At 46.8% G+C, this 23,009-nt stretch overlaps 1 protein-coding gene across 15 annotated transcripts in view; it reads right to left on the reverse strand.

Annotated features, from left to right (window-relative positions):
* Gpatch8 (G-patch domain containing 8) overlaps positions 1-23,009 on the reverse strand; it is a 77,466-nt gene that overhangs the window by 7,081 nt on the left and 47,376 nt on the right. For 6 of the 15 annotated variants that reach the window (XM_004859207.4, XM_087202413.1, XM_087202414.1 and 3 more), the window contains 4 exons: positions 20,483-20,550; positions 19,644-19,730; positions 13,320-13,463; positions 2,609-2,739 (listed from right to left, as the gene is read on the reverse strand). In XM_004859207.4, the coding sequence (XP_004859264.1) occupies positions 2,609-2,739; positions 13,320-13,463; positions 19,644-19,730; positions 20,483-20,550 (430 nt within the window). The other 9 variants (XM_087202419.1, XM_087202418.1, XM_087202416.1 and 6 more) reach the window with 4 other exon arrangements.

The raw sequence follows: 23,009 nt of genomic DNA on the forward strand, positions 1-23,009 counted from the left end.
AGGAACTGTTGTACTTTTCCGGGCACAATGAACAATGGACACAGTACTATCAAGCTCTCTTTGGCAACAGGAACCAGGAACACTGGGGTGTTTTAATGTCTATGTTTTAACTGCTCAGCTCGCCCAAGATGTCCCCAGTACATAAACTACAGGGGGGGCCCTGAATTCCAAACTCAAGAACAAAGTAGAAGCCAGGCATGGTGCACACGCCTATGATTCCAGCTACTTGTGGGCCGAGGGCAGAAGGACTGCAAGTTCAAGTTCAGCCTGGGCAACTTATTGAGATCCTGTCTCAAAAACAAAAACAAAACTGAGGGCTGGGGATATAGCTTAGAGGATTTGCACAGCATGTCCAAGGCCATAGGTTCAATTCCTCCTACCACCACCAAAAACTGCAAGTATCTATTTAGATAAAGACCTGGTCTGTCATCTGACCCCTAGCTAATGAGGGACCTCCTGTCAGAGGCCAAGAGCAATCAGATAATGTACTGTCTCTTACTGTAGGGACCACTGCTACTACATGATGGGCACCTAACCAGTGTGGATAGCCAGAGATAACTAACACTGCACTATGCAGCCTACCCCACAGAAAACACTGTTCCCCCTTTTATTGGGTGGGGGGCTGTACTGGACATTGACCCAGGGCCTTCATACTGACCTACATTCCTGCCTTTTTTTTTTTTGGTACCAGGGATCGAACTCAGGACCTTGTGCTTGTAAGGCAGGCGAACTCAGGACCCTGTGCTTGCAAGGCAGGCTTGGCGCCACTAAGCTAAATCCCTGGCCCTCTTTTAATTTTTTTGAGACAAGGTCTTGCTACTAGTTTAGGCTGGCCTTGAACTCACTGTGTAGCCTAGGCTCAGTTGAACGCATGGTGATCCTCCTGCCTCAGCCTCTTGAGTGCTGGGATTATAGGTGTGTTATCACACCTGGTGAGACAGGGTTTTGTTAAACTGCACACCCTGGGCTTAAATTTGTGATTCTCCTGCCTTGGCTTTCCAAATAGCTTGGATTACAGATCACAACCAGCCAAAACAAAACTTTTTTTTTTTCTTTTTTGGTACAGGGAATTGAACTCAGGGCTTTGCGCTTGCCAGGCAGGCACTGTGCCGCTGAGCTATATCCCTGGCCAAAACAAAACCATTGAATTGAATTAAAAAAGACTCATTTTGATCCTTTGTTTATTATTTCTATAACATGGAGTCATACATTACTTCTAGGATAAAGAAATACTTGGTAGGGGCCAGGGATTTAGCTCAGTGGTTTCTCCACCTGCTGCGCAAGCACAAGGACCCGAGTTTGATCCCTGGCACCCCCACCCCCCACCCCGCCTGCCAAAAAAGAAAATACTTGGTGATGGATCAAAACCTTTTATTCTCCTGAGGTTATTTGGTCATCGTTTCTTTTGCAGTTCTGGGGATCACACCCAGGGCCTTGTACATGGCAGCCTAGCACTCTATCACTGAGTGCACTTCAGCTCTGCCTGGTCATAGCTGAACTGATGTTTATAAAGCAGAACTGAGGGCTGGGGATTTAACTCAATTGCACTGCGCCTGCCTCTCAGGTGTGAGGTCCTGAGTTCGATCCCTGGTACAAAAACAAAAAAACAAACAAAAAAGGAACAGAACTGAAAGTCACCTCTGAAGAAACTGTGTGTGGCCCAAGAAGGCTGGGCGCTTACTACATGAGTCCCCACAGGGCACAGGGGGTACCCCATGGTGCCGGCACTAGGGAGGCTGAGAGGATGGCTGCGTGTCCAAGGCCAGGCTTGGCAAGTCAGTGACTTGAGGGACCCTGTTTTGAAATAAAAAATAAAGAAAGGGCTGGGCACCTGGCACTGTGTGAAGGCCCTGGGTTCAATCCCCAGCACCCCTAAAACAAAACAATAAGAATTAGTTAAGTCCAAGAAACTTGGGAACTCTGACCTCAACTTGGTCCAAAATTGCCCTTTTAAAATTTTTTATTTTTCCTGGTTTTGGAGACAGAACCCAGGGCGGGCCCTGAGCATGCTAGGCAAACACTTTACACTGAGCCATAAAGTTTTAAAAGCCAAAACCAGTTTCTGTTTCTCTGGAACCAGATCCTTCTCTTGGTCCTGGCACAGCCACTAAAAACAAACGAGGAGCCCAAATTCTTCCTTACTCAGGCCCAGCACTCTTGCAGCTGATGGCAGCTTCAATGCTCGAAAACCAGGCCCCGTAGTCTACCTGTTTGGAAGCACAATCCTAGGTAAGGTACAGTGCTCTTAAGGCTAAATACCAGCCAGAAAGTGGATAATCACAAGAATCATGAAAGAACTAAAAAGGACACTCAAGAGGGCAGGAACCTAAAGAAAAGCAATGGCTGCCCTTCTGCCACTGGGGAGCACTGAGTACCGCAGCAGCCAGAATATGGACCCCAGTGCACCTCAGCTCCCGAGCAGCCCACTGTGCTTTGGGAGGGACCAGAGGACTCTGCACACGCTTCCACATGTGCCCCAAGAGCTCTCGCCTGCAGGTCTGCACAGTGCGCCACACACTTCCAGTGCACAGGAGGACCCACTACACATCGCACTGTCAGTCTTGGGGACTGGAGCCATCCATGCAGCACTGAGAGGAGACTCCCTCACCATTCTGCTTGTTTTCTTAGCTCTGCCAACTCATGGAGCCTCCGCAGGGCTTTTTCTTGTTTCTTCTCATCCTTGCGGGACCTTGAAGAGACATTTCGGGCAAATTCCCTCTGCTTGAGATCTTTTAGTCTCTGGATGAGAAAGAAAGAACAGCGGGTGAGTGAGGGGAGTCAGGTGGGGACCCGAAGGCCGGGCCTTGGGGGCCTGCACAGGCCCTCAGCCAATGGTCCCGGTGCAGCGCAGGGTGGGGACCGAGCACAGTGCCCATCACCTTGCACACACTTGCAGGGCCTGCACTTCTACTTAGGACAGAGCATCATTTTCTTTACTGGGCAAAATAAAATGATTTCAGAAGCAACAAACAAATTTTAGAACTGGGAGGAAAGAAAAGGGACTATCCAATCACTTGCTCTTCAAGGATACGAAACTAGACAAAAACAGAACGGATAAATTGTTGTGACACAGGCCAAAGAGAACAGAAAGGGTTAAACCGGCACAGAAGTTACCCAAGGTGTGAGATCTTCAAAAGCAATGTACAGCTTACACGGGGAGGTTACTGGAATCGGAAGCAGTGGGAAGCACACTCTGGCTCTGCCGGAACAGGCGTCACCCTCTCAGCAGGAGCAGGTTTCCTGCCCGACTAGATGACCACACAGGTTTCCAGTGCTAGTGCCTCAGTGCTGCGCAGCCCAACCAGGCCAGCTGGCTGCAATCAGAGCACAGGGAGAGCTTTTCATTCCATCACGCCCCAAGAGCTATAGCCAGGGGACCAGGGGAGAACCCATCAGTCAGATCTTATTACTTAGAATCCAGAAAATAGAATGACGCTCTCATTTTCAGAAGGTACTGTATAATTTTTCCTTAAAACAAAAGAAACAACAGCCAAAAAGGAACAGTGTTGCAACACACTGGTGATAGAGTCCAGACAGATCTATCTGCAATGACGACAGAACTAAAAGTATTTTGGCACGCTGCAATATTAAGAAACAAAAACATACATGAGCCTACACCTTTACAACAGCATTAGGTAATCTGACCCAATATAAAGTGGACATTGCTTTGTGGAAAGGTGTGATGTTCAACAGACAAAGGAATCTGCTAACCCAGTGTCCATGAAATGTGCTTTGAATCATTTCAAATGAGGGGTGGGGGAGACGTACACAAAGGAGATACAGCTACAGACACCAGCAGAAAACTCACTCTTGTGATCTGGGCTCCCAAATTAGAAGGATTTGCTTTCAATACATCAGCTGAAAATGTCAAATCACAAGAAAAAAAAAGGAAAAAATAAAACAGGAATGGAAGAGAAAAAAATAAAGCAAGCATTACTACACACACTCGTAGAGAATCGGCAAACTACTAACGAGCAGTTGCGGACACAGCAGTATGCACGCGTGTGCGTGGCCACACGGCAACCCCAGACAAGCGAGCGGCTGCTGCGAGAGAGCTCTCGTCGCTCCCAGCAGTTGGCCTCGCTTTCATTTACCCTCATTCTGGGGAAGTTCATAACCAACACCTGGCAAACTACAACACCACATCAGGATCGAGGACCAACTGTTCTAAGACAACGACCTCCATGTTCCTCTTCCTGAGGGGAACAGAGCAGAGAAAGGGCCTAGCACACATTATTCTGGGCTACATGCCTAGTTGTTTCTTTCTCTTTTTTTGGTACTGGAGATCGAACTCAGGACCTTGAGTTGAGAGGCAGGGATAGTGTGACTGAGCTAAATCTCCGGCCCAAGCCCAGCCTAAAACTTAGTTTTCTACCTAAATTTTAAACAGAATTTAAATTTTAACTTAAAATTTAAATAGTTTTGGGGCTGGGGATTTAGCTCAGTGGTTCCAGCGCCTGCCTCACAAGCACAAGGTCCCGAGTTCGATCCCCGGTACCAGAAAAAAAAAAAAAACCCAAACGAAAAATTTGAACAGTTTTCCTCAAATCTCTCATCTTTTCCCTGGCTAGCTCATAAGGCTGTAAAGTGCCCCATGCCATCATTTCCCTCCTCCTCAGCAGAATCCTCTCACCTTCTGGAGGAGGCTTTTACTGAACTCTAGACCGCCGTCCAAAAGAGCAATGACTCTCTTCAAGTCTGGAGCCTCCAGGTGAGTCAAACAGGTGAGGCTTCCCGATCATTCCACAGCCACCTGGTCTGGTCTGTCCTCGAAGCAGAGGAGGCCATGACCACAGGGCCTTGAGACCTCCCACTTTCACTCCCTCTTGCCACAGGGGCAAAGGCAGACCTCAGCCAGGAGCCAGGACTCCCCGGGTGGTCAGCTCCGGCTCCTGGTCCTACCCCTGAGAGCACACTGCCTCTCAAGCCAGTCCGCCCCTCAGGCCCGCCAGTGACCCGCCAGTGATGCAGAAACGCTAAGATGCAGTGCTAAAGCTCCAATCTTCCTGTAGCCAACTCCAAGCCTCTTGAGGAGGTCAAACTGCTGCTCCTGAGCTGGGGCTACTGTTCTGACACTGTCAGCACCGTCAGCACCATTACACCTGCCACATCTCTCCTTCAGTGATGGCCACCTCACGTGTTAGTAGTCACTCCCGCCTTTCAGCAGGCACGGTGAGCAGAGCTTGGGACAGAGCCCTTGGTGCCCACTCATGGCCAGCCAGGTAAGCCCGGGGGCTGCAGCTGTCTCCACGCACACAGAGCAGCCAGCGCACCACCAGCGGACACGTCAGGGCGACGGGATGCCGGCCAGGTCTCCGCCCAGCCCCGCCTCCCCTGTGCTCATCAGCCCCACAGTGCGTGGAGGGTGCTGGTCTACAGAAGGGTTCTGGGAAATGTCCGGGGATTCTGCTTAAATACTGAATCTCTGATTTTTTTTTCAATCTTTGCTTTTTACCCAAGCTTTTTACTCTTGTAGGGAAGGTTCATATGAAGTATTCTCACATCTCTAATAGAACATACTCAAGCTATATAATAATAGTCTTCCAGCTAGTACTCGGATGGTAGGGAAGTTTCTCGTTTAGAGAAACAAAAAGCCTAAATTTTTTTTTTGGTACTGGGGATCGAACTCGGGTCCTTGCACTTGCGCAGCAGGCAGCGAAACCACTGAGCTAAATCCCCGGCCCACCTAAATTTTTAAACCCCTTATTTCTAGACAGAATTGGGGGCAATGACAAGAAAAATACTGACCGGAAGCTTAACTCTCTATCACAAAGTGACTTTTAGGGGAGAGGGTGCTGTGATCAAACCCAGACCCCTGCACAGGCCAAGCATGCATTTTATCACGGAGCTATACTACTGGCCTAAGTAAATTTTTTATGGAAAACATTTATTGGTACATTTGGGGCATATATAATGCTAACACTCATCGCAGGGAATCTGCACCTAAGAAGTAAATTCTGATTGACTGACCGAGTACTTTCCACTGAACTACCTTCCCAGCCCCTTTAAAAAACCTTTTTGAAACAATGTCTCATTAAAGTTGCTAAGTTGCCCAGGCGGGCGGCTTCAACTTGTGATCCTCCTGCCTCAGCCTCCCAAAGTGCTGGGATTAAAGGCTGTGCCACTGTTTTATCTACTGTTTGGAGGAATGTCAAGCCACTTTTGAGAAGGACTGCCCCATTCTAACTCAGCAGGATAAAAGGGGTCCAACTGCTCCAAATCCTGTCACTTGTGGGTTCCGGGGGGCGGGGTCCGGGGATTGAACCGGAGGCTTCGTGCATGCAACCATGCAAAACTTGCACTTACCACTGAGCTGGCCCACCCTAGTGGGTGTGCCATGGCCTCGGTTTGGGCTCTTGAGTACTGCGCACGCCAGCTCATACATAGCTCGCTCCACACCAGTCACTCACAAACCTGTACTGCTGTTTAGACCCCATTAACCTCTTGGACCGCAACAGAACACACAGCCCGATTCCACACTGTCCGAACCACAGGGTGCCGCTGTGCCGACTATACACACTAGGCAAATCAAGTGGGAAGGGAGGAACCGCAGCAAGGCAGACTCATCTCCGTCTGTGCTGGGGTCTGTGCCACAGTGAAAAACAGCTGCAGCATGTTGGAGGACGCCTGGCCCGCCTGCAACGCACTCCCGAAAGGGCTGCTGCAGGTCACCGCTGCCCAGACACACATAGCTCTCCTGAGCAGACAGGACCAGTCAATGAGACTGTGATTAGGGGCCTAGCAGTCTCCTCTCCAAGCACCAGAGGGGCGAGGACATCAAATTTAGCAAACGTGCTCAGTCCTCGCAAGACCAACCAGATGATCCAGTTCTGTACTATGTAGAATGGTCCCCAGATGGCTGCCACGGCAACATAAGGACCACTGGCTTGAAAACTCTGGCCTCTCTGCTAGTGGCCTAGAGCAAACCATAGTGTGCTGGGTCCTGAGACGCAGTCTTTCTTTACGCTTCCATGTGTTTCTCAAAGCACCATCTCTTCAGAAGGGGGCTGTTAGGTCAACACTAGAAAGCTCTAGAAGCACACTTCAAGGCCTGCTTTCTGTGGTCCTGGGGGCTGAGCCCAGGCCTCCACACTGAGCACTATCCCAGCCCCTGGTGCTCTTTATCCTGAGACAAGGGCTCGTAAAGCTGCCCAGGCTGGGCTAAAACTCGGATCCTCCTGTCTCTCTTGCTGCACCTGGCATGGTTTTCCATTTTGCAGACACTGCTTCATGGTCTCCGAGGGATCAATGTCCTGTGCCACACCCTAACCCAGACAATCCACAGAAGACACTGGAGGGCACATGAGCCTAGTGGCTCTACTGAGAAGTGTCCTTTCCTTTTCATTTTAGCCTATGATTATGTTCTCTCATCTCTCACTGACTTCTGTATTCTTTTTCCACTGAACCTCAAACAGCACTTGGAAAGGCACCCGGTTTGCACTGATCCAAATCTGCAGTGGTTTGTGGGTCTGACGAGTTCTGATGGGTCTATGTGTCCTGAATCCTGAATCAAAAGCCAGAAAATGTCTCTAGAGGAAAAAAAACCTCAAATGGGAAGTAACCACGGCGCCTGCCCCTGGAAGCGCAAGGACCCGAGTTCGATCCCTGGTACCAAAAAAAAGAAAAGGGAAGTGACCAATCCAAGGTCAGTGATGTTTTTGTTAGGTCCAAAAATGACCATTCCTCCTATCACCGAGGAATCTCAGAAAAAAACACAATCCACGGTGGGTTTCATTTCTGAGTAAGGCAGAAAACTCAAATTTCTGTTCTTTAGTAATAGTAATATGTTACTGGGAACTGAATCAACAAAGAGTAAGTAATGCTGTCAAAAAGCAGATGCTGTCAACAGTTTAGAAAAACTTAACTAAATGATATAGTAACTAGAGAATAGAATATTCTGAAAAGAGTTCAGAATAGAGAAATCATGGTTGGCTGCTACAGGACCACCTGCTTCAGTTCAGTTAAAGTTCATTTACTACTTCTATCCACAGCTGAAGCAGACACTGGTAATGACCAAAAATTACAATGTTGTTGAATTTACAAATTCATTACAATAAAAAACACATTGCCTTTAATCCTCTTCAAAATGCCCCCTCGCTTCAAATACACTTGTCCCATCATTCTTGCCACTTTATAAAGCCACTTTAGAGTCCTCTCCTGTGTCTTTTACAGGTGTGATCAAAAATACAGTGAATGCTGCCTCCGAGCACCATACGACAGAAAGGCAGGCTATAAAAACATGTCACTGTCCTCACTCACCTTAATTACTGCATCTGGTACTGTGCGACTCCTGGCTCTTCCTCAAAGTCAAAACGATCACAAAAGGTAAATGCTTTGAATCAATTCAGGACACTGAGGTAACCGTGACAGTACAGCTAAGCCACTCACAAAAGACTTCCAGAACGGCTTCAGAAAGTGCTAAGAACATAGCTGAGGGTGGTGGCGCATGCCTGTCATCCGAGTACTCAGGAGGGAGGTGGAGGCAGGAGGATCACTGCGAGGTTCAAAGCCAGCCTGGGCTACACAGTGAGTTCAAGGCCAGCCTGCACTACAACATGAGACATTGTCTCAAAAAAACAAGAAAAAAGAAAGAAAGAGGAAAAAAAGAAAGGAGCATGAACAATGGGATAGTGTGTTTAAAAAAAGGGGGATTAATAGCATGTGTCTTAAAAATGCAAGCTTTCAGCCTGGGGATTTATGGTACCGCCGCCTGCCTCTAAAGTGCAAGGTCCTGACTTTGATCCCTGGTATCAAAAAAAAAGGAAGCATTCACCAGTATGTTTCAATCATATCTCGTATATCTTTTCAGAACATGTAAAAAGTGCACGGATTTTCTTTTTTTCTTTTTTTGGTACTGGGGATCCAACTCGGGTCCTTCTGCTTGCGAGGCAGGTGGCAGAACCACTGAGCTAAATCCCCGGCCCTGGGGTTTTCATACTAAGGTAATTTTAACAGAAAAGAGGCAGGCTGAAAGCACTCTTTCCTCTGAGACACTTTGATTTTTGGTTTGCTGGGACAGGGTCTTGCTATTAGTTCAGATTGGCCTTGCACTCACTGTGTAGCCAGGCTGGCCTCAAGCTCTCGCTGAATCTTCCTGCCTCAGCTTTCCCAGTGCTGGGATTACTGGCATCCATCACCATGCCCAGCTGACACTGGTTTTTCTTAGAAGGTAAGGGAATTTTTTGTTGTTTTTCAGATGCGGTTTCACTATGCTGCCTAGGCCAGTCTTAAACTCCTGGACTCAAATGATCCTTCCGACTCACCCTCCTGAGCAGCTGTGACTACAGGTTTGCAATATATGCACACTTGAATTTAGGGGAATTTTGGAAGCTGCTTTTACAGTGCCAAATTTGACAACCATATCAGAAGGAAGCTGGTTCCAACACTAACAGTAAGGGGGCCAGGTCCCCAGGGGCAATTAGCATCTGTGGGCACCTGTGTGGGACAGAAGGAAAAGGACCTCAGAGGGTCTGGTAGGAAATGTGGGGTGCGAGAGGGATACAGCGGGAACCACGGGGACTGGGGAGGAAGTCCAGAGCCTTGGCATCAATCAATGGCCATGTAAGTTTGAAACCAATGAGCACATTTATGCTGAAGACTGAAATGTTTTGAATCTTTGCATGAAATTCACATAGATTACCTAGAAAAATCCAAGGAACAAGAATTTGAAGAGAACACATTTCATTATGCTCCACTGTGATAAGCACCCCCAAACTGAATCTCTAGGCACTGAATGGTTAAAACTGAAGAGGTAAAGGGGCTGGGGATTTAGCTCAGTGGTTCCAGAGCCTGCCTCACAAGTGCAAGGATCGGAGTTCAATCCCCGGTACCAAAAAAACAAAAAACCACTGAAGAGGTAAAGCAGGGGATGGTGCCACTCAGGACAATGAGGCAGGAGGATTTCGAGTTGTCAGCCTGAGCAACTCAGCAAGACTCTGGCACAAAATAAAAACTGAAAAGGGTAAGGGGGCCGGGGATGTAGCTCAGTGGTTCCGCCGCCTGCCTTGCAAGTGCAAGGACCCGAGTTCGATGCCCAGTACCCGCCCCGCCCCCCCCCAAAATGTGTCACCTCTAGCCCATCAACTAGAATGATTCTTGGGAGCACAAACAGGATTTACAAAAGTGGTATATCAGGCAGTTTGCCCACTGATCTTTTTTCCCTTAACTGCAGTGCTGGGGGTCGGCAGGCACTGCCACTGAGCCCCGCCTACAGTCTGATTGCTGACCTATTAAGTATTAAGCACTGCTTCTGATTTACTTGTGGAAAAATGAGCACCTGTTGGAGACTGAACTTAAACCCTCTGATAAGCTAAAGAGAACAGTTTCACTGTCATATCCATTAGCAGACAAGTTTTTTTTGGACAGGGTTTCACTTGCAGCAATCCTCCTGCCTGTAATCGCAGTAGTACTATGCCTTTTTAAAAAATATATTTATAATACTATGATGCTTTGGGATCCTACAAAGTGCAATAAGATAACAGTATGGAAAAAGGTGAAAAGGCCAACATTTCGACCAAATGAATACCACTCCACCAAAAGCAAAACAAACAAATTATGCTCTATATTTTTTCTGGTCCCTGCTCCCCAGATTGAACCCACAGCCTCACACGGAGCTACATCGCTCGCTCTTTTCACTTTTTATTTCGAGACAAGGTCTTACCAAGGTGCCCAGGCTGGCTTTGAACTTGCACTCTGTCCACCTCAGCCTCCCTAACACCTAGATTAAGGCCGGTCCCACCATGTCCAGCCATCTGTTCTTTTTGTTTTTAACAGCTAGGATTTGCTTTTGATTAGGTGAAGAAACAAATGCACCTGTGTTCATTAGTTACATAAACTAGAGGTTTTTTCCCAGACCAGGGATAACACCCACGTATTTTGTGGCAGAGCTCAGGAGCTGTCTCAGCGAAATCCCAATTTTCTATGTTTGTGGTGATGCTAATCTAAGGAGGAGGAGTGACATCTGGTTGATCCAGGTGAGCGCTTTCCAGTCTTTCCCACACAGCCCAGGTGTCTGCACCTCCTGAAGGCCAGGCTGAGCCAGCTGCCTGTCCACTGAGGGGTCCGCGTGTCCCCATAGGACGGCCGCACCCGGGCTGTAACTCCTGTGAGGGCTTTCCCGGTGTGGCATGTGTGGCACACCCTCTAGCTGTGACCCCAGAGCGTCTCCCGGCTTGGGCACCACAGTCACAGGGGCCAGCGCAGCGGCTGAGGCCGCAGCAGATTGCGCAGCCGCCTGGCTGCCCACAGGCTGAGGATGCGGCTGGGCGGTTCTGGACAACAGCATCATCAGTGCAGTCACAGCAACGGGGTTTTATCAGCCCTGTACGTCTGCTAGGGTTTCAACTGTAAACCTGTGCTGCCCTGACAGAATTTCCCCCCTTAGAAAGTATTTGTTTTTCTACACATTATTCAAGTCTGAGTTATACTTTATCTTATTTCTTTTTTGGGGGGTAGTGGGAATTGAACTCAGCACTTTTCGCTTGCCAGGCAGCTGTGGCACCAACTGAGCTGAATCTCCAGCCCCTCTAATTTATGTTTTTTAGCTGAAACTTTATTGAAGAAATGCTCAAGAGCTCAAAAATGTGGGCAAGCCGGGGTTTAGCTCAGTGGTTCTGCTGCCTGCCTTGCAAGTGCAAGGACCCGAGTTTGATCCCCAGTACCAAACAACAAAACAAAACACGTGGGCAAGTATAGTACTTAGATGCTGTCTTTGTTGTTAATTCCTTTAAAAAAAAAAAAAAAAAGAATTAACTTGCAAGCTGAAAAATAAGCAGTATTTACTATCACATTTTTGTTTCCAGAAGAGGATTCTTTGAAGGTACTGCTCATATATATGCTCTCTAAATTTCTCTTCTTTGAATCCAGAAGAACTGACAACACCATTAATACAATGTCTAAGGCAGGTAAGCTGGAAAGCTGTCTTGAACATGACCGAATCAGAGACCTCCTCCCCATACTGGGGACGGGACTGAGTGCTCTGCACTGGGTAACATTCCCAGTCCTCAAAAATTTTGAGACAGGCCCTCGCTATGAAGCTCAGGTGGGCTTGAACCTGCAAAGACCTTCCTGCCTCTGCCTCCTGTTGCACCCAGCCAGGAGAATCTACGCAGTCAGGTGGTTAATGGGAAGGGTTGATTCAAGAAGGTGTCTACGCTGCCAGTCTTCAGAGCTCACCTTTCACCCATGCACTGAACCCTGGGGTTGGCTGGAAGATGAGGAAAAAGTAACAAAACGAAAAAAAATCCCATGAAAAACAACAAAAAACCTGATTCAACAGCTCCAGCTTTAGACATGTTATTCCAGCAATAATCATAAATTTTGCAAGTCTAACAAAAATAACTACTGTACTCCACACAACCTAGCAAGGCTTGCTAACAAGATCAAGCGGCTCAAAAGAAAAAAAAAATGTTTTTGGTGGTACTGGGGATTGAACCCGGGGAATTCTACCACAGTCCTTTTTGAGACAAGGTCTTGCTAAGTTGCCCAGGCTGGTCTCAAACACAAGACCCTCATGGCTCAGCCTCCCAAGCAGGTGGGACTCCGGGTGTGCACCACTGTGCCTGGCTCCAAACTGTTCAATGAGGCAGAACTGTCCCAGGGACTCTAAAGATTCCCTTCCCCTTCTAAAGCCCTTTGGCAAAAACTGCCAGTAACAAAAAGACTATGCAGAAAGAGTAATTCATTTTATAGCTCTCCAACACAAAACATTAGTGATTTCTGTTAAATACTAATGTTAAAAGATGACATCTAGTTCTGTTTTCCTTCTCAAGATTTATCTGCTGTCTGGGCTGGGGATGTAGCTCAGCAGCACCTTGCCTGCCTCACAAGCACAAGGTCCTGAGTTCGATCTCCAGTACCAAAAGGAAAAAAAAGATTTATCTGCCTTCTGAGGTAGGCTGAGCAGCAAAATGCCTTGCTGACAGGAAGAGCAGCCCAGAAAAGATGATCTCTCGTACTCGCCCCATCTAGGGCCATGCCTGGAGTCTAACATGCTCAGGTAGGGGAAGTGGAAACAAAGCTCCAGCAAGCGGCAGCTGAACCGCTAAAGGTAATAAAGATTTAGAAATTGCTCAAAGCCACACACATTATCTAAGAGTCACAAAACGCACAATTCTTCATTTTGCTTAAAATAGCAAGAAAGCATGGTATGATTGGGAGAGGAAGGGGGTGTCTAACCAGGAACTCTGCCATAAGAAAGTCACATAAAGCTTGGCAGAAACAAGAAGCCACAGTCCCCAAGCTCTCCGGGCCCACTCACAAACCAACTGTGGCAACAGGAGACAAGGTGTTGTCCACCACCAGCAAGCAACGCTGCTCACCTGCTTGTGTGCGTGGTCATAGGAGTTGATGTGGTTGTCGAACTCCTGGTGCTTCTGGTACTGCTTGTCACAGAGCTCACAGTAGAAGTTGGCGCGGAGGTCTTCCAAGGCCTTGGCAATCGCCTTCTCTTTGTCAACGTAATCCTGCAAGAACCATAAGAAACCCAAACAATAAAGGTAAATGGTAAGCTTCGGTGAATGCTATGACTAAAACAACAAACTGTGGCTCCTAAGATCTCAGACATTGGAACAATCTGTTACAGAACATAAAGTGACTGTAAATTATTTAAATACAAAATACAATTCCAAAAATGACCAAGCATGAAGCACCATAAAAGTAAGTAGGCAGAGTGCAGAAAGAAAGAGAAGATGCTAACAACTGCAGAATATAATTATAAAACAAGCAGATGAACAAACGAGAACCGTGAACCACATTAGATGGGGCTCACGAGTATTCACGGCGACGCTGCCATCAGAACACAGAGCTGGCTGCACAGCACTGGGGACTCTGTTCCAAAGTACTGAAGCGGAGGCCTGCAATGGGTGTGTTTCATGATACATGCAGTGAGATCCCTTTTAAAAACACATGGACAAAACAAAACAAAACAAAAGCAACCCACAGTGCAAGCACAGGTGAGAGATAGATGCTTAGGTGGTAACAGCTGCAATTTCTCTGAAGCACAGACAGGCGCAGCTCCACAGAGGTGAGCGCTGCGAAGCTCCACACTCAGGCTCCAGAACCAGTGTGTGTCCGAAGGTAGCCACCTGTGCTCCTGCTGGCACCACAGAAGCCCAGTCATGAGGGCACAGGCCACACGCAGCCCAGCAGCGGGCGTGGTAATCACAGGAGATTCTTTACCTGCACCTCAGGGCTTTCACCAGAAAACCACTCCTTCTCCCTACGGCACCTTCTTTAGGGTTTCTCTGAGAATCTTCTTGTAGCAAACTAAAATTACTTTTATCTTTGTTCCCAATGATACTTTTGCTGGGTGTACACCTCTGGGATGATGGTTATTTGCACAAGCACATTTGTATCTAACTTCCTTGTTACTCCAACAGTAATCTGAAGATTATGTCCTGTCTTTTTTGCAGTGTTGCGAATCAAATTCAGGGTGTCAGACATGGGAGGCAAGTGCTCTACCCTGAGCGACACACCCAGCTCAAGATGATGCTTTTACTTTGGTTTGGTGCTGTTTTTACTCTGTGGTGTGTCAATGTGCAGATTTCCAGTCATGTCCGAGATTCCGTAGGCCTCCTCAGCCTGTGAGCTGGTGTGTTTCAGCGATTTGGGGATCTTTTCTTCCAACATCACCTCTGCTTCACTCTTGCTTTTTTCAGCTGTCTCCCCATGCATCAGAGCAGCGCTATCATCTAACACAACCCCTTTAAGTATCATGCTGCTTTTCTCTCTCTTGGCCTCCCTGCTCTGCACTCCGAATATTTCCTTAGAGGAGCTGTGACGCCTGGATTTATACAATCTCTACGAATCATCTCGATGACTTTTATTTTTTGAGACAAGGTCTCCCGGGCTGGCCTTGGGCTCAGAATCTCCTGCCTCGGCCTTCCTGGTGCTGGGGTCCCAGTGTGTCACCTCGCCCATCCACAGTGGGATTTTCTAGTCTTCCTGTTCTTTGCTCACCATTTAAGTCCCTTTCGTTTCTAAGTGTCTCACAGCTGAAACTCCTGCGCGCTCAGCTAACACTGAGGCCTACAGGAGCGACTGACCCTTCTTTCCCCTTGCTCACTGCAGTCTCACTTCCTGGCTAAGCTTGTGACTCTTCTGCCCGCAATGCCCTTTGTGAGAGTGTTGACCCAGGAGTCCCGGGAAGCCTGTGTGGATCTACAGGCAGCTGAATGCTTCTTCAGGAGGGTCCTAACTGCCCGAGATGACCTTGACCGTACACCACCCTATTTCATTTACTTTTAAAATGCCATTCAGCTGGGTGTGGTGGTGTACACCTGTAATCCCAGCACTCGAGAGGCTGAGGCAGGAGAGTTGCCTAGAGTTCCCAGCCAGCCTGGGCTACATAGTGAGACCCTGTTTCAAAAGAAAAAAAAAAAGCCTGACAGTCTAATTAACTGGAAAATCCTCAGCATGATTTCTAAACATTTCTTCTGTTCCACTTCTGTGCACATGGGGGTTTCCATGACAAGTACATGGGACTGCCTGATGTCCCACGGGACAGCATCTCTGATGCTCTCATTTCCCCCCACCTTTTGTTTCAATTTCAGCTTGAATAATTTCTACTAACTTCTCTTCAAATTCAGATTCTAATTCTATCTTCTGTGTCTCAGCTACTCATCAGCTCACAGAAAGAATTCTTCATCTCTGATACTGTATTTTTATTCTCTTGCTGGTAATTTTAATCCATACAACTGGCAACTGGATTTTGATAGGTTCAAAATTACACATAAATGAAATTAAGCTGGGCACAGTGGTGCACACCTGTAACAACAGCACTCTAGGAGGCTGAGGCAGGAGGATCCAAAGTTTAAACCTGGCTGTGGCAACTTAGGCCCTGTCTCAAAATAAAAAATAAAAAAGGGGATTTAGCTCAGTACAAAGGCCCTGCATTAGACCTCCAGTACAGCAAAAGAGAGTGAGAGATTGTACATTTTTCAACTTATGAAAATAATGAATGAGGGGGTCGGGGATGTAGCTCAGTAGTTTCGCCACCTGCCTTGCAAGTGCAAGGTCTTGAGTTCGATGCCCGGTACCCCCCCCCCCCAAAAAAAAAGAATGTGGCCCAGGGATGTAGCTCAGCAGCACAGTGGATGTCTGGCAAGTGTGAGGCCCGGCATTCCATTCCCAGTACCAAAAAGAAAAAAAAAAGAAATACTGACTGCAATCCTTTCAAAGAAGTTACTAGCATACAAACTGAGAAAATGATAGGGAAAAACTCAGCAGAGGGGCTGGCAGAGTCGGGTGTGGTGGCGCAAGCCTGTAATCCCAGCTACCGTCCTGGGAGGACCACAAGTTCGAGGCCTGCCAGGGCAACTGGGAGAGGCTTGGTCTCAAATTAAGAAGCCAAAAGCTTGGGGATATAGCTCAGTGGTACAGTGGCCCTGGGTTTAGTACTCAGCACTACAAAAGATGCATCATAACACACAGGTAGTGATACAAACACATATTTTTTAAAGCATGAGAAAAAAGAAAAAAGAGCTACCAAGAAACACAACATGGGATGCAGTAAGGATTTAAAGAGGTCTACCAAGTTTATCCCACAGAGTTGTCTGGTGGCCTTGAATACAGCAGCTAAGTGAAGTGTGAACGCAGCAGCAGCATGATGGGTACGAAGGGAGGGAAGGAGGGAGGGAGGTTTGGCCACATTACGAGGGGTCCGGGTGCAGAGTCTCACACAACCCTTCGGGGAGGTCTGTTGAGTTCTGAGGCTCTGCTGTCTCGCCGCTGTGAGCCCAGTGTGGCTGCACACCTTGAGGCAGCTCTGTGTGACAACAGCCACAGCCAGGTCTGCTGACACTGCGGGGCCCGGGCTCTTCCATCTTTTCCTAAAAGCAGTGCAGCTAGGTACTTTAGGGACACTACTGGTAAACAGCACAGAGTTGGATTTTACTTTACTTTATTTTATTTTATTTTATTGGTACCGGGGATCAAATTCGGGACCTTGCGCTTGTGAGGCAGGTGGTGGCACCACTGAGCTAAATCCCCGGCCTAGTTGGATTTTAGTTTTAAATTCAGTTTGATAGTCTTTGTCTTTTTACTGGAGTAAAGTTTTCCAAATCTGTCTGTACACAGGAAACACCTTGGAAATGTCAGAATACAGCAATGTCAATAGATTTTAATTGTCAGATGTTAATTGGTCAAAGATACAGTCTTGGCTTTGAAACTTTTTTTAAAAAGGAGACTAATGTGCATTTAAGTTTGGGAACCCCTTAGTTAAAATTTATATTGAATTTGTAATTAACAATATACTCGGGTTAATAGTTAAAAAACTATTCTATGCTATAAATTAGCCCAGGTATAGTACATTTCCTTTTCTCTCATTCCTTCTTTCAGAAAATCATTTTCTCATTTCACAATTTTCCTCTATCCATTTGAAATTTGTACAATGGGGCCAGGGATTTGGCTCAGTGGTTCCAAAGCCTGCCTCACAAGTGCAAGGTCCTGAGTTCAATCCCCGGCAACAACAACAACAACAAAAAATTTGTACAATGTCTATTCCTTTAGTAGTGACTAGATGCTTACATGTATTCTTTTTGTTTGTTTTTTGAGACAGTCTCACTATGCAGGTCAGGGTGGCCTTGATCTCACTATGTAGTCCAGGCTAGTCTCAACTCACACCAGGCCTCCTGCCTCAGCCTCCTGAGTGCTGAGATTACAGGTGTGTGCCACCACGCCCAGCTTTGCATATATTCTTGAAGTTCTAATTTTATACCTTACTCTCTTTCTGGAGATAATGAGGCCCTTAGAATATAAGAACTTAAACCAGGGGTAGCAGTGTGTACCTTAGATCTCAGTACTCTTGAGACCCAGGCAGGAAGATTTCCAAGTTCAAGCCTGGCCCCAGCAACTTAGTGAGACTCTGTTCCAAGATAAAAAACTAAACTTTAAAAAGGGGGAAGGGCAGGCTGGGGACTTAGCTCAGTGGTTCTGCCGCCTGCCTCACAAACGCAAGGACCTGAGTTCGATCCCTGGTACCAAAGGGGGGGCGGGGGCGGCTGGGGGATATAGCTCAGTGTGAGTGCCCTGGGTTCAATCCCTAGTGCTACAAAAACAAAAATCAAAACAAAACAAAAACCCCACTAAACACCATTTATTCACTTCCAACCTCAAGTTACTGCTTTGGTGAATTTTTATTTTTATATCCCATGAAAAATTCTTAAATTTACCTATTACCACTTTCTGTATTCATCTTTATTTTGTGTCTAAAACCTTTTTCCTGAAGTCATTTTCTTTCTGAAGAACATCCTTTACTGTATTTGTTTAATAAGTGTTTCCCAAATTCAATTACTTCTCCTAGCATTTGTTTGTCTGAAAATGCTTTTACCCACTGTGTGTTTGAAAGACACTTTAGCTGGTGAGTGACTAGGCTGCAGGTACTTTTCTGCACCTGCAATCCCATGATACTCTATTTCCAAATGCAGCTTTTCAGAAGCCCTCAGCCTGCAGGTCTTAGGGAGCAAACTGTGTTTAGGGGACTCTTGGGTCTCTGGGACGTGAGCATGCTACAGTCCAAAAAGGATGTGTTTACACATGGATTTCTTTTTATTTACTCAACTTAGATTCTTCAGGCTTCTCACATTTGTATTTTGGTATTTTTCTTTTCTCCTTTTTTTTTTTTTTTTTTTTTGTACTGGGGGTTAAACCTAGGCCCTCAGGCAGGATAGGCAAGCACTCTACCATTAAACTGTTTTAGAAAAGAGTTTATTTTTATGCCAGGTGTGGTGGTGCACACCTGTAATCCTAGCCCTTGGCAGGCTGAGGCAGGAGGACTGCCATGAGTTTGAGGACAGCCTGGGCAACATAGTGAGTTCAAGGCTAGTCTGAAATACATAGCCAGACCCTGTTTCAAAAAACCAAAACCAAAAAGAGTATTTTGAATGAGAGCCTTGCTAAGTTTATTTTCTTTATTTTTTGCTGTACTGGGGATTGAACTCAGGACCCTGTGCTTGCAAAGCAAGCCCGGTGCCACTGAGCTAAATCCCCAGCCCCCTTGCTAAGTTTAAATTCTAGAATTCCTGTCTTTTTTTTTTTGAGATAGGGTCTTGCTGTGTAGTTAAGGCTGGCCTCGAAATCACGGTTACCCTCCTGCCTCAGCCTCCCAAGTGCCGGGATTACAGGTGTGCACCATCATGCCCACCTTACTCCATTTTTAAAATGGCACACTGAAAGAAAATATTCAACTCAATACTTCCATATAACAAATTTCTACTTTAGAATTGAGTTTAACTAGCAATGAACAAAACAATACTCAAATCTTATTCTTGAAACACCCTGCACATTTTAAAAGCACACCCAAACTGCGTTAACTCCTCAAGCTCTCATCGGATGGACTTGCAGCTTTTTTGGGCCCTGTGTGCACGCTCGACAAGTGCTGCACCGATGGGCTCCACCCGAGCCCCTTAGTAACAACTGCAACTGCAGCTACACTTGGCCGCCTGTGTACCAGGCAGGGCAGCTTCAGATGTTACTGATGAAGTCTTCCCAGCCAACCACGAAGGAGGCGCGAGACCTCTAAGCCAGACTGCAGCGGTAAGCAGGGAAGCAGCAGAAAGGCGACCTCTGCTGCACCTGACTCCACACCCCACCGAAAGGGACGGTGTGCAAGGAGTGAGCCCTTGCAGAAAGGGTACTTTACGAACCTTGTACTTCTGCCTCAGCTCCTCTGTGTCTTCTTTTTCCACTTCTAGGACACGGCGCCGTTCGGTTGCATCTTCGGCATAATCGAGCTTAACAAAAATAGACAGTTATTTTTACTTCCTACGGAACTCCAAGAGTAGCTATGAAAAAGGGACTGACACAACTGCAGTGCTGCCTGGCGATGGAGACCTTCAGTACCTCAAGACTTCCTCGATGCTGTGCTGTCCCCCGAGAAAAGAGCACACAGAACAGCTTATTAGCCCTTTTCTGCTGGTGGCTTCCTTCCAAAAAGCATGTTTTTTTGTTTGTCTTTTTTGGTACCGGGGATCGAAATCGGGACCTTGCGCTTTTGAGGCAGGCGCCGGAACCACTGAGCTAAATCCCCGGCCCTAAGAAGCATGTTTTTTGAAAATAGACTTCAGTTCTATGTTCATCACCAAGTGAGTGATGGGAAATGGAGAAAATATGAGACAACTGAAAGCAGGCAACAGAGATGACAGCCATACACAACTCTCTGAGCAGAGCTTCCAGCACCACGCCTGTCCTGGGAGTGAAGTGGCACCACTGCTGATACCAGCACCAGGCCGTCAGGCTCACCCAGATCTGGCTTCTTGGTGTCACTCGGAAAAGCCACTCAACTTCATGCCCCAGTGCCAACAGGAGTGTTTCGAGCACCCTATGGGCCTCTAAGGCAGCACTAACTGAGAATGCAAAGTGCATGTTTTAACTGTGCAAAGTAAAGTATCAAAGCTATACTCCACCTGGTCAGTGTTTTCTTGCACCAGCACCTGAAGCTGGAGCTAATATCAATCTCAGCCCACAGCCTGAGGAGCCCGCTCACCTCCATCTCCATGCGGCCCATGCCCATGACGTCATACTTGACAACGATGGGGATTGGGTCGGTTCTCCCTGTAACAGGAACACATGATAAGGGTCAGACCCGGCCGAGCCAACACTCAGGTGCACATTAGGCTGGGCAGTTAGAGGTCTTGCCTTGGAGCGCAGAGACCAGAAAGCTACAGTGACCAAACACAGCCATTCTCACAGCTTACGCACAGCCCCTCCTGTCCTGGCTTGAGCCAGTGACACTGTGTGGACCTTCCACTCGGGACGGACCAGACCACAACACAAATTCAGTCGCTGAGTGATGCACAGCGGGGCTGAGAAGCGGCACAGTAGACTTACGCTGAAAACTTCAGCATCCCTTTTTAAAGGGTTCCCAAGTACTTCCCAGATCACCCCACTCCACTCAGCGACACCCTCCCTGCACACGGAGACCCTCCACTGACAGGCATAAATTGAAAAGCTCACTGTCAAACACGATGCAGTGAAACACTAAGGTACACACCAGCAGGTGTGGCTTTTTAATGTCTTCTGAAGATGAGTGAAAAGCAACAGGTGTCCTTGGGGACAAAGCAGTGTCACTGTTATCTGGTGCTCCAGGTCCCATTTACCAGAGTGAATTTAACACTGGCTGTGCTGATCGGTAAGCTGTGAAAAGGACTAGTTGCGAAGAAAATTGACTTTAAACTAATTGATCTATGCTGGAAAAATTTTAAATAAATATATATTTAATCCACTCATAACCAGCCAAACAAAGCAAAATGGGGCAGACAAGCACTTTACTACCACAGCTGTTTCACATCACAACTTGTGAGGGGCATTGTGATGTGAGCCCACTGAGAAGGGACTTACCTTACCCGCGTGCACCTTAGTGAGAAAACACAGGGTTTACTTCCCTCATTATTCAGCTCAGGCTGGTGTGAACAATCAGTTTTTGTTGTTATACACACATAAATATTATACCTTTGGGCTAAAACTGAGTTTCATCAGGCTAAATCTCAGGGAACCCCCCCCGCCATGATTGTGACTGGCTTGTGTCATGCAGGACAAAGAAGAAACTGCTTTGCAAAATGACCAGCAACTATTTATATCCAGTTGCTCTACATTTGCAGGATTCATTTTCTGTCTTTAAAACACAATGAAGGCCGGGGATTTAGCTCAGTGGTTCCGCCGCCTGCCTCGCAAGCAGAAGGTCCCGAGTTCGATCCCTGGTACCAAAAAAACAACAAAAAAACCCACAATGAAAAATAAATTCAGAAATTTATCTACTTATCATTAATATCACACTGCTTTTAAACAGATAATTAGGAATGATTAGCATAATTTAAAAATCTGTTTAAAGAAAATCTTATGCATGGGGGGGGGTGTGCTTCTAGCGCACAGCCCATTTGTGGATGCTACTAAAGGCTGCCAGCAAACAGTAAGGTGGGCCGGAGATGTCGCTCAGCGGCACTGCAGCTGCCCGGCAAGCGGGAGGTCCTGAGTTTGATCCCCGGTATCAAAAAAAGAAAAAACAAAAACAAAAAAACAAACAGTAAGGCTGAGTGGCTACCTTATGCCCAATGGTATAATAAATCCGCAGTGACTGCAATCTTTAGCAAAAGGACCAAATTAAAGACAGGTTATAAAAATGACTTCCTAAGTGCAGTATCACTTTCATAACGTCTCAGGGATTTACTGGTAAAAACAAATGGTCCAATGAAGGAATTGAAAAGAAATGTCCAATTTACTTTCTTTTTGGTATCATTTTTGTTCTGTGAGAATTTGTTCTGTAAGAAGAAAGTTTTGGTACAAATTCTTTACCTTTGTAAACCCCTGTTATAAACTGCATTAGTACTTTTGCCTTCTAAGGCAGTCAAAGTTTTTAAAATTTACTTGTAAATTGCAGTAGCAAGTGCTAGTGCCCATTACATTGGGAAATCAAGTTTTTGACAGTATTAGAATTTAATGTTTTCACTGATTTCTTTGGCAGTTCTAACACAAACAGATACATCCCTTCTTAACAGTACCCTTTCCATGAACAAGGGTCAGACAAGTTGCAGAAGGAAAGGAAAGGAAAATGAAATAGACCAAGCAGAAGGATGAAGGCTACAACAGAGAAAGGAAGCCTAACATATTGGTGCACTGATGACAAAGGAGGAATTCAGTCTGAAAATAAAAAATTACCACTAAGTTTACCATCACCACAACAAGTCCAGGGTCATAACGCTGTAAAAAAGAAACACCATCTGTTAGGCAGCAACCATGAGGGCGGGAAGCAGGCCTTCTAGCAGGCCAGGGCGGTGGTGGGGCCTGTCCCTCCCCCAGGTTCCTGAGCTGCAGCTGCTTCCCGGCCGGGGCGCACTGGCTGCTCGGGCTGCTGGCTGCGGGGCTAGGAGCCTCCTCTTCAGCAACTCGGGCGGGGCCGTGGGTTTACCGCACAACTAGCTCTAGCTTCCAACCTCTCACTCAACGTTTCCTTCACCTGGGAAATCAGGGTTCAGGGCCCAAGATGGAGCTTTCCTTAAGTCACAGCATGATGGGAT

This window comes from Heterocephalus glaber, unplaced genomic scaffold (genome assembly GCF_053883595.1).
Source record: "Heterocephalus glaber isolate CG9 unplaced genomic scaffold, H.glaber_assembly_v1.0 deba00001773, whole genome shotgun sequence".
Lineage (NCBI taxonomy): Eukaryota > Metazoa > Chordata > Mammalia > Rodentia > Bathyergidae > Heterocephalus > Heterocephalus glaber.